Raw genomic sequence first — 11,404 nt, forward strand, 5'->3', positions numbered from 1 at the left:
AGAACTGAAGTAGAATAATTGTGTAACCTTTCTATCATTCATAATCATATCATTATCAATGGGTTCAACCAAAGAACAGATTTCATTGAATACATCTGGTAACTTACTTGAAACGATACTATTTATGAGCAATCCAAAACAGACACAGTGGAACCCCCCTTTTAAGACCCCCCCCCCTCCCCAATGTCAGACTCCCTCCCTTTTAAGACCCTGTTTTCTCAGACTTCCTGTTCATAACCTCTGTAAATGTACCCCCATTTTAAGACTCCCTCCTTTTTAAAGGTCCTTGTCTACATTTTTATACCGAAATCACCATTTTACCATTAAAATGCAGAGTCTATTATAGATCTACAAATATCAACAATACACCCCCTTTCGATCAGGAAAGACGAAGCCAGTGCAGCCGTTTAAAAATTCATTGTAGTATTCCAGCGTAGTACTCATAGTAGGATATATATCCTTATTTGGAAAATGCCAAGCGCAAAACGCCTCTCAAGTCCCGTGCATTTCGTGCGTTTAAAAAAAAGCGTGGACAGCGCTCCAGTGTCAAACTGTTGCTGCACTTGTTTGGGTGTGGCTATAAGCATAGTGACATGAATTTGATTGGTCAGTATTTTTAGGCAAAGCACATGTTCTCAGCAAACAGAAAACAAAATATTGGAAGCGTGAGTCACGCTACCCAAAAATAAAATCTTTTTTACATATATTTTTTTTTCTATAACTTTTTTCCTCATGGTTCATTCATCATCTGACATAACTTTTTAGCGAAATCTAACCATAAGATTATTGGAAAAAAAAAATGTAGACGACCACTTTTAAGACCTGATTTCCTCAGATTTGTGGAGGTCTTAAAAAGGGGGTTCCACTGTAGCCTGCTTACATTCCAAAATTCAGAATCAGGGTACATACATGTATTGTATGTTTATGGAACACAAATACATGTATAGTACAGTCGAACCTGTACCTCAGTCCTCATGAGAACGACCACCTGACCAAAACGACCGCCCCAAAGGGTCCCGAACAAGCCTTTTCTCTCTATGAATATGATTCGCCTTTTCATAACGACCACCTGTCTATAGCATTGTCTCAAAACAAAAGTGATAAGAGTTGTCCGTCCCTGCAATAGCCCGCGGCGCTGTCGGCGGGTAGTTTCGGTTGTTTTGTTTACATCCAAAATGGGTGAACAAGAGAAGAAGATAAGTGGTGGAGGGAAACGTTACTGTGTCTGCTGTTCAAACTACGTGGGTAAAGAAGTTGAAGGGCGGATTGTCATGCGGTTCCATTTTACAAATTTTAGTTTAAAAAAAAAATGTTTTGTTGTTTATTTCTTCTTCTTTTTTTTTTGGGGGGGGGGGGGGGGGGGGGGGGGAGGAGCCGGTTCTTTTTATCGTGGTCCAATACAATTACTTGTTGCACTTATTACAAAAGCATCACTTGGAGTTGGAGGCAGTAATAGTAACTGACTTAGGGCCACTTAAAAAATATATATTTTAAGTAACGTTATACTCCAGTAGCCAAAAATTCAATTGTCCGACAGATAAACCTGTAACCCTCATATCATGTGACAGCTAGAGCATCATGAGCAAGCTCACAATCACATACACTGATGCAGAGTTGCTTCAAGACCCAGAGGACAACAGGTCAGGAAAAATGTGTATACATGTCTATTGTCTAACCTACCATGCTATTGCTAAATTGCTTGAAAAAAAAAAAATTAGTCACAACGTTCCATCTTTCTGGACTGTCAGAAATGTATACACTGCCAAACGTTTCTGCTCAGTTTTTTTCTTGGACGGCATCCCGATTGCTGTTTGCAATTAAGGCACTAAACATTATTCTGATTAGCATCCCTTTGGCCTTTATTCATTTAAATAGTACAGCAATCTTTGCATAGTCAGTGAATGATGTCACTTGATCCATTAATACAGTAATATTGAATTGAAACACACAAATAGACCTTTTCGGCATCTGACTCTGAGCAGCTCTCGCGAGATATCCGCGAAATATGCTCTTTGTTAATAATGTTAATTGTTATGCTTCGAAAGTCACACGAACTATTTTCTTCACCTCTCTCGCGATAGCCGACCAACATGTTTCGCCTTGCTTTGAAATTTGCGAGAGCTTGGAGTAGAAATACCGATAGGGTCTTTTAAAGTTTAAACATGCATGTTGCGTAACCTGATCTTTACCTAACCTCTGTTCAATAGAAAATAAATAAATGAATTAAAAAGCTATAGGCTCATGCTTACTTATTACTACTAGAAATGTATACTCTCGATCTATGTAAATACCCAGGTATAACTATAACTATAAATTCAAGTATGCTGTGTTCTCAAGCAATTGCACTGCATTTGCAGTTCCACAAATCATGGACTTATTCAATTATGCAAGCAAGTAAAGATCACTTATGTGTTCAAAATGCTTGCGCAGTTGCGCAATACTAAACTAAAGGGCCTATTTAAACACGCCACGTATGACAAACACTGTTAGATCCTATTCCTTATCACAATTTGAATCTCGATACATATTTACTGCTAATTTTCAATCAGTGCAAACTAGGTCATAACTCATATTTGCTTCCATGTCATGCACAAAATGAGACTAGATGACAGCAGAAGCTACAACAGGGAATAGAAATGCAACAGAATCCGCAAGTGGATAGTACTAGCTCTACATATATTTTTTTCTTTGCTGAAATTACTACTTCGCAAACCCTACAATTAACAATCCAAAATCTGACAGTCACCTAATTTTAGCAACTTGCCTCGATGCTCTGTTTATCGGCGAAAATAATAAAGTGTACGACCATTACCTCTCTTCGAAGCGTCTTCATATGAAATGAATGCAAGCTTGGAATCTTTTCCACCCATTGTTAGTGCTTTCGTGGACTGAAACACTTGTTTTCGTGCATTTTATACTGGACAACACAACTGTTGTGTTTCCGTGTCGGCCATATTTAATCACGCGACAGTTAATCAAGTCAGTCGAGATTTTGCGGGAACCAGTTACCTCCCTTCTCGCCTTTGCGTCGTCTGCATGCAAGTCACCTCACGTTCCACGCATGGGCTTGCGCAAGGTTTACATGACTTTGAGCATTTGTGACCGAACAATGAATTTCATTTGCAGTCATTCAACGCTCGCGGAGGCTTGTAGGTAGGTCTTTTCAGTATTTTAAGCTGAGGTGACTTTTTTCCCAGCCGGAACTTGAAGAGACCGATTTTGTTGTAGCATAGGCACATGAAAACCTTTCTTTTTACATTTAGTCAAGTTTTGACTAAATGTTTTAACATAGAGGGGGAATCGAGACGAGGGTCGTGGTGTATGTGTGTATGTGTGTCTCCGTGTGTGTGTGTGTGTGTGTGTAGAGCGATTCAGAGTAAACTACTGGACCGATCTTTATGAAATTTTACATGAGAGTTCCTGGGTATGATATCCCCAGATGTTTTTTTTCATTTTTTGGATAAATGTCTTTGATGACGTCATATCCGGCTTTTTGTAAAAGTTGAGGCGGCACTGTCACACCCTCATTTTTCAATAAAATTGATTGAAATTTTGTCCAAGCAATCTTGGACGAAGGCCGGACTTTGGTATTGCATTTCAGCTTGGAGGCTTTGGTCATTACAAATCTGAAAATTGTAATTAAAATTATTTTTTTATAAAACGATCCAAAATTACGTTCATCTTATTCTTCATCATTTTCTGATTCCAAAAACATATAAATATGTTATATTCGGATTAAAAACAAGCTCTGAAAATTAAAAATATAAAAATTATGATTAAAATAAAATGTCCGAAATCGATTTAAAAACAATTTCATCTTATTCCTTGTCGGTTCCTGATTCCAAAAACATATAGATATGATATGTTTGGATTAAAAACACGCTCAGAAAGTTATAACGAAGAGAGGTACAGAAAAGCGTGCTATGCAGCACAGCGCAACCACTACCGCGCTAAACAGGCTCGTCAATTTCACTGCCAATTGAACGAGCGGCGGACTACGGTCATTGTGAAAAAATGCAGTGCGCTCAGTTTCATTCTGTGAGTTCCACAGCTTGACTAAATGAAGTAATTTCGCCTGACGCGACTTGTTTTTTCTTCTTCTTTTTTTTAACAGCAGAGGGATGATAAGTGCCCACATCATCGGTAATGCTGATATTCATCTTCGTCCGGTGTAACGCGTTCAGCTTTCTTAGGCATTCAGCTTTCTCATTCGGCCTCGTATCTTGTATCTAAACTCCACACTGAAAAGCCCCCCTCCCTTTAATAGTACTGATGATCGAGCTTAGGTACTTTACATTCATGGGGTCAATTAATTCGTTCCACAATTTTTTTAATTTAAACTAAGAAATTTGCTTCATCTTAAAATTCCTTCCCTTCTCATTCAAGGGACGTAACCACTGCACGTTTTCGAAGAAATCGAATTTCGACTGACCCGGGTGAAATCTATTAAATATCACCACTAATTTCCTTCACTTGCAAGAAAATGACATGCTTTTCTTCCTCAGATAAGTGTACCGTAAACTACGCCCAGTATGGAGTAAACGCCCACCCCCTACTTTGGGTCAAATTTTGCGCACAGGGTACAATACCTAGTAAACGCCCACCCCCCCCCCCCCCCCCCCCCCCATTTTCGTTCAGTGGAGTAGACAAGGGGACAAAAAAGGAAAAAAAATTATTCTGTCTGCTGTTATTTTTGTTTTTCAATTGTTTCCCTTCCTTGGAAATGTTTCCGGGAGTGGACAGAAAAAGGATTCTCGAGTGGCTGGAGAATCGCAATACATTTTTGACTGGGAGGGAAAAGAAGAAACGAAAGCTTCATCTTGGGCTGGAAGTGATGTCTGAAGAGGTTGATTTACGTGTGGTAGAGGGCTGTGTCGTCAGGAACAAAGATCTTTTGCAGTTATAAACTTGTTAACAAACACTAAAGCAACAAGATTATCTTCATGGTTTGCTTGCAGATTTCCTTGTGTGTGCGTGTGTGTGTGTGTGCGTGTGTGTGCGTGTGTGTGTGCAAGAGAACTAACTGCCAAACAAACAAACAAACAAACAAACAGTTAAAGGTAGTTGTTCCTCCTGCCTCCGTCTTTGTCGCCGCGCGTGCGCGCGTGTCACAGTGTGTGTGTGTGTGTGTGTTGTGTGTGTGTGTGTCTTTCAGTATTTGCGTGGGTGCGTGCGTACGTGTGTGCGGGCGTGCGTGCCGCGTTTGTGTGTGTGTGTGTGTGTGTGTGTGTTTTAAGTGTTTGCGTGCCGCGTGCGTGCGGACCGGCGTGTGTGCATGCGTGCGTGTGTGTGTGTGTGTGTTGTGTGTGTGTGTTTTTCAGTATTTGCGTGGGTGCGGGCGTACGTGTGTGCGTGCGGGCGGGCGTGCGTGCCGCGTGTGTGTGTGTGTGTGTGTGTGTGTTTTAAGTGTTTGCGTGCCGCGTGTGTGCGTACGTGTGTGCGTGCGTGCGTGCGTGCGTGCGTGCGGGCGTGCGTGCGTGCGCGCGCGCGTGTGTGTGTGTGTGTGTGTGTGTGTGTGTGCGTGTGTGTGTTTCAGCCCATGAACAAAGAAGAAGGAGGTATGCCGTGTATAAGACAAATGTTGCTCTTACTCCCTTGTAAAAAGCCTGGATAGGTCTTTGACGGCGAACATGATATCGCTTACACGACTGAGGAAGGATGGTAGCTTGGCTACATGTAAGTGAAAGGAGCACGCCTTTGGTAGGAGAAAATCAATGAGCACACAGATGTTGTGAAAAATCACCACTAGACAGCTTTGCTCCACACATGTCCACTCAAATCGAGCCACACACACACGGTACAAACTCAAATTTTCGAACGAGTGACAAGAAAATCGAATCAAGCTGCTCACATCGATTACGCTACGCGGCGTGTCGGAGCCAGTATATGTGGAGTGAAACAGGAAAGAAATGCGACGTGACAACGTGTAATATGTCCTATGATTATACTGCCGTGGACAAGTTGACTTTTGGAATGTGTCTACCTTTGTTGTGATTTTCTCAAAAGCGAAATTTTGGAGGCACCGCTTTAAGTTATGTGTGTGGATTCTGCAGGACGTGTTTGTGTATAATTGACACCTATACAAATGTGAATAACTGACTGATTGATTGGATTTATTTCTTCTTCTTCAAGTTAATGTTAAAAAATATCCAATTTGACATGCGTTTATTCCACGTTTGACGATTTTCAACTTCGAGAGTCTTTTGTTTTAATGTGATGACGAACATTTGTGGACGTCACAGTAACGTGAAACTACTGCGTGGAAAAGTTTTAAGACACGACTGTAATATCTTCACGCCATAATTATCAGCTATTTTGGAATCTTCGTGAGAGAAAAAGAAAGCAAAAACACTAACTAAACCACATACTAAAGATGGCAAGTGTACATGTCGTTTTCCAATTTCTGCTGATCGCCACGGCAGCAAACTTCTGGCATGGTCAAGTTCAAGGACGCGTGATCACGTCGACTAACAAGTTCAGTCAGTTTGCCAGCCTTGACCTTGCTGCGGGTTTAAACAGATATTTACAACACGAGACCAAACGACTTGAAATTATCAAAAGGTACGTTGGTAAAATGTCGCCAATACTTTTGTTGGATGAAGATAATTATATTTCAATTATGTCAAAGTTGTAGGGTTCAGCCAAATTGGTGGGCTATTTTATAACGAATGAGCTAGTTTAAGAATATTGGCGTAAGTGAATGTATAATCATTAATGGACTAGCACAGTAACCGAGCAGCTAAACAAGATGAGGATATAACTGTCATATTTTGAGTTGCTTGGTGAGTACTTCAGGCACTGATTTAAACTGTCAGTCGTAATGGTTCATATTAAAAAGGTATATACTTAGCAATCGTTGGAAACCCCGGACAGACGACGGTCGGACATTCCAAGAAATGGACACAGCGCGGAATTTCGGCGCATATTTACCTTTCACGGCCTATTATTCCAAGTCACACGGGTATAGGTAGACAATTATTAACTGTGCCTAAGCAATTTTGCCAGGAAAGACCCTTTTCTCAATCGTGGGATCTTTAACGTGCACACCCCAATGTAGTGTACACGGGGGGGGTGTTCGGACACCGAAGAGAGTCTGCACCCAAAGTTGACTCTGAGAAATAAATTTCCGCCGAACGTGGGTTTGAACTCACGCTGACTGCGGCCAACTGAATACAAATCCAGCGGCCAACTGAATACAAATCCAGCGCGCTACCAACTGAGCTATGTCCCCGCTACCAAACACATACATGTGCATAAAATGCCAACAAAACAACTCAAACGATTTTTTTTTCAGAATTGTATTCAAAATGACACATTTGTGAATTGCATATAAAAAAAAACACAGAGAAAATTGGTTCAGCAAGTTAGAAATCAGAGCACATTGTGCAGTCAATAGAATGTCTCAATACCGTGAAACCTGCCTATACTAAAGATAAACCGAGGTCAGCAATGGACGATTTTCGACAAGGGTATTCACTCTTCCACAGCCCATACAAACCCGACGGAGTTATTTTCGATACGCGTCTATTCTCCAAATGACTAACTGAATTATGAATAAAAAGATGAATCATGGAAATAATGAATGAATGAGTTGAGTGAGAATGATAGTTAAACACACGATGCAATTAATTACTGGTTCTTTTCAGTTCCAAAGGATACGAGAAAGAACTACCAATTCTGAAGACGCGTCTGAAAAAGCTGCAGCTGTAAGCAGATTTTGTATCCGTTTTTGTCAGTCATACATTCAGAACAGACGCTCGCACTCACGCACACATCCACACACGAACAGATAAAGACAGACAGACATGCAGGTACACACTGAAACAAGCATGCATGTGTGTCCTTCTATCTGATTTTTTTTTTTAGTGTGACGTGTAACCAACGTACGGTACCCTCTCCATGACGACCGCCTGTTAATACTGATATGTGAGTGAGTATGTGTGTGTGTGTGTGTGTGTGTGTGTGTGTGTGTGTGTGTGTGTGTGTGTGTGTGTGTGTGTGTGTGTGTGTGTGTGTGTGTGTGGGTGTGTGTGTGCGGGCGTACATGAGAGCATGCGTATCCTTCTATCTGATTTTGTTTGTTAGTGTGACGCGATACCGGGCCAACGTACGGTACCCTCTCAAAAACGACCGCCAGGCTATAACGACCACGTTTGCTCGTTTATTTCAGTGGCCGTTATAGACAGGTTCGACTGTGTTTATTTACTCTGTTATTCAAAGGCTCAACAAGCAGATGACAGCACGCAAGGCAGAGCTGGACTCGCTACGCAAGAAGCTTAGCGACTTTCACCCCACCTCCGCTCTCCGAGCTGTCTCCGATTTCTTGGAGACGTGGGGCGAGAAACTACAGAACGACACAGTCTATGGATTCCGTGAGCGTGTGGAATATTTGTGGAAATAATGATGAACGTTTTGTCATTTGTCAGATTGTTTCTACTTTGCATTTCTTTTAAGCCGTTGCGCACATGCCTTATCGGCTCGGCAACGTAACCATCCAGATCCAGATCCAGATCCAGATCCACATCCAGAAGCCTGTCCTTAATTGAGCCCGAAGTCGACTACGCGAAGACTTCGTGAAGTCTTTTTTTTTTTTAACAGAAAACTCAATGCTAAAGCTCCATGTGGCCAGCCTCGCAAAGTATTCTTCGCGTAGTCCACTTCGCTCAGTCAAGGGCAGGTTTTATAGAAAACAAATTTGGAGACACACAAAAACACTAAAATAATTACTAACAAGCTAACAAATAAACAAACGAACAAGCAAACAGTATTTCAGACTTGGAAATCAATGTTAGGGAAACGTTTTTCTTCTTTTTCAAGATTTTTTTTATGATCTTGGAGCTTCTGCATGTTTACATTCTGCTGCTGAGTGTCTGCGTTCAACGTTGATTTTTAACTTGGTTTGCGCCGAGGGTTTAAACCTGATTGTTTGTTAGTTGAGGTGATTCTTATAATTTAGTTCGCTAGTAGTTAGGTCTCATAATGTCACGTTACATGAGCTTGACGCTGCCCATACTGAATTACACCTCAAGGACTTCAGAACAAAAAATATACAGTCGACTTTATTTGAGATTTTTCATAAATACCAGATAGCCTTGCTTCTTAGCCACTTTTTATTACTTAACGCTTTTGCTGCTTTTTTTCAATCCCTTGATTACTGGAATAATTTAGTTTAAAACAATTCAATAAAAAAAAAAAAATTCTTAGCATGCCGCAAGGTGTGACAATCAGACCAAATTTGAGAAAATGGTCTCCAGGGGAGGCGATCATCTTGATGCACTTCATAAGGCAATATACAGCGGTTGTTTCCCTTGTCAGAGTATTGAAGTTTTCATCATCACAAAAAAACCCGGTCCTCATATAATATACGTATTGTGGCATTCAAGGGGCTAAGATTTTACAGAACATTGAACCTACATCTTAGAAGTTTACTGATAAGTTCGCCTTTTGCCTTCAAGGTTTTGCAGAATTTCTCTCGAACGACGACAGATCGAAACTTCCAACAAAATCGGATTTGCTGTTCCTCTGCCAAGCAGTGGCGGAGATCCAGTTTGTTTATAACCTTACGACCTCTGACCTCTACGCTGGAAAGGTCATAGGTCAGAAAGGAACGCCACTCCTACCCAAAGACGCCTACGAAATCGCTCACGCTTCCCGGGATTTGTCGCACTTGGAACAAGCAGCTTGGTGGTTTGAAATAGCACTCAACAACACACCGGAAGCGGAAATGAAATCCAAGAATGTCGGGAACACTTCATATCCGTTTGCGGATGCTATGGCCTATCTGGGTGCCCTGAAATACGGTGTTAGTGTTTGTGTATATTCAAAAGTGTACATTAGTATATTTTCGATTTAAACTGGATGTTTTTTTCCCCGAACATTTTCTTTCATATTTGTGTTCTGTTTCATGGGATTTAGTGCCACTGTGTGGGCGTGAGAAAGAAAATTGTAAGTACTACAGGAATACTCCCGAGGCTGTTGTTTTTAAATCACGACAGTGTAAACATTTCAGTTCAATTTCGTCTCTGTATAGTATGATATGTTTCAGATATTTTTGTTTCTCTCGTTACCACTGTTTAAACAAAATATTAACATGTTTTTACTTCTTTTACGTACAAATATAACATTACAACAACAGCAGACACAAAAGACAAAGCTAAATGCATCTTCAAAAAATCCAAAGCACAAAAAAAGCACAATAAACGTACAGTCACATAGCCCATATTCAATTCATTTCAAAATTGTGTATAAAAAAAAATAAAAAAAAAATAAAAAAGTAATAATACCAACAACAAAAGATTCCTGTCTCATTGCCACTGTTTGTTTTTATGCACACATTTTTTTTTTCTCTTTTTTTAATTTTTTAAATTTTACATCTCCGTGACCTCTTACGTATACGAGAAGGGGCGATAAAAAGTCTCGAAGTTAATTATGATTATCGTTATTATTATAAATAGTGTTTGTAACAGTTCAAAGAAAATGTTATTTGAAATTTTAGATGGACGAACAACAGAAAGGACTGAAGCTACTAGAACGAGCGTCAGATCTTGGTAAGTCGAACACAAAAACACAAAACACAGCAAGCCGTGTAGTATTCCATGTACTGTACTTACGTGTATTTGTGACCCTCCACCACGGGATGAGTCGCATGTCACCTTTGCATGATTTTCATATTTTTACATTTTCTTAAAGAGTTGTTTATTCTCTATCCAGTGGTGAAAACCGTTTTAGAAAAGAGTGAACACTTTTCGAGTTATAAGCCTGTGACTAAGGTGACCCTCACACTGTTACTATAGACACCCCCCGGACTTATGTTATGCCTAGCGCAGAACCGCGTGAGGTGACATGCGACTCATTTCGTGGTGGAGGGTCACATTTTACTCAAAACGTCCCGCAGTCGAGGCCGTATGCATTGAAGACGCTTCTTTTAGAACCTCGATCTATTCCTAAGCCTCGTCCAATCATTCACGTCAAAGCAAAGAAATGTTCAAGACTAGTGTCCCGAGTTGAACGAAGCTGTTGCAATGTAATAAACTTTGCAGCCAGAGAGAATCGTGTTGCGGTGTGGTAATTTTTTTAAATTGAAACTGAGGTAAAATCTAACGGAAAAACGAGAATTTTGACTTTGAATATCGATTCATTTCGAAAACCTTATTTTCCTGTTCAAGGGAAATAGATGCATTACGGACTGTGGAAAGAGAGAGTTAAGTTGGGGACACTGTTCTTCAATTTATGACCCATGTTACTTTGGACACACAATCGGCCTCCGAGCATAAGAATTATTACATAAATAAGCAGAAAACAGCTTTCAAAATCATCTTAGTGCTACATGTACATGTATTTGTATCTGCAAGTAAACCATGAGCCAGTGGTTCAATTTCAAAGTTTGTCAGGAACCAAACTCCCG

General features: G+C 40.5%; 2 protein-coding genes across 3 annotated transcripts in view; one reads left to right on the plus strand and one right to left on the minus strand.

Moving 5' to 3' along the window:
• Positions 1 to 2,953, minus strand: part of LOC138976230 (ubiquitin carboxyl-terminal hydrolase 32-like) — a 74,574-nt gene extending 71,621 nt beyond the window's left edge. For both annotated transcript variants that reach the window (XM_070349064.1, XM_070349063.1), the window contains exon 1: positions 2,813 to 2,953. In XM_070349064.1, coding sequence (XP_070205165.1) covers positions 2,813 to 2,870 — 58 coding nt within the window. In that variant the 5' untranslated portion in view covers positions 2,871 to 2,953. The remainder of the gene's footprint in view (positions 1 to 2,812) is intronic.
• A 2,795-nt stretch (positions 2,954 to 5,748) lies between these two features.
• LOC138976237 (prolyl 4-hydroxylase subunit alpha-1-like) overlaps positions 5,749 to 11,404 on the plus strand; it is a 19,438-nt gene continuing 13,782 nt past the window's right edge. Inside the window, exons 1-5 of the mRNA XM_070349069.1 lie at positions 5,749 to 6,561; positions 7,647 to 7,706; positions 8,221 to 8,372; positions 9,456 to 9,802; positions 10,496 to 10,547. Coding sequence (XP_070205170.1) covers positions 6,374 to 6,561; positions 7,647 to 7,706; positions 8,221 to 8,372; positions 9,456 to 9,802; positions 10,496 to 10,547 — 799 coding nt within the window. The 5' untranslated portion in view covers positions 5,749 to 6,373. The remainder of the gene's footprint in view (positions 6,562 to 7,646; positions 7,707 to 8,220; positions 8,373 to 9,455; positions 9,803 to 10,495; positions 10,548 to 11,404) is intronic.

Source organism: Littorina saxatilis, linkage group LG9 (genome assembly GCF_037325665.1).
Source record: "Littorina saxatilis isolate snail1 linkage group LG9, US_GU_Lsax_2.0, whole genome shotgun sequence".
Taxonomy (NCBI): domain Eukaryota; kingdom Metazoa; phylum Mollusca; class Gastropoda; order Littorinimorpha; family Littorinidae; genus Littorina; species Littorina saxatilis.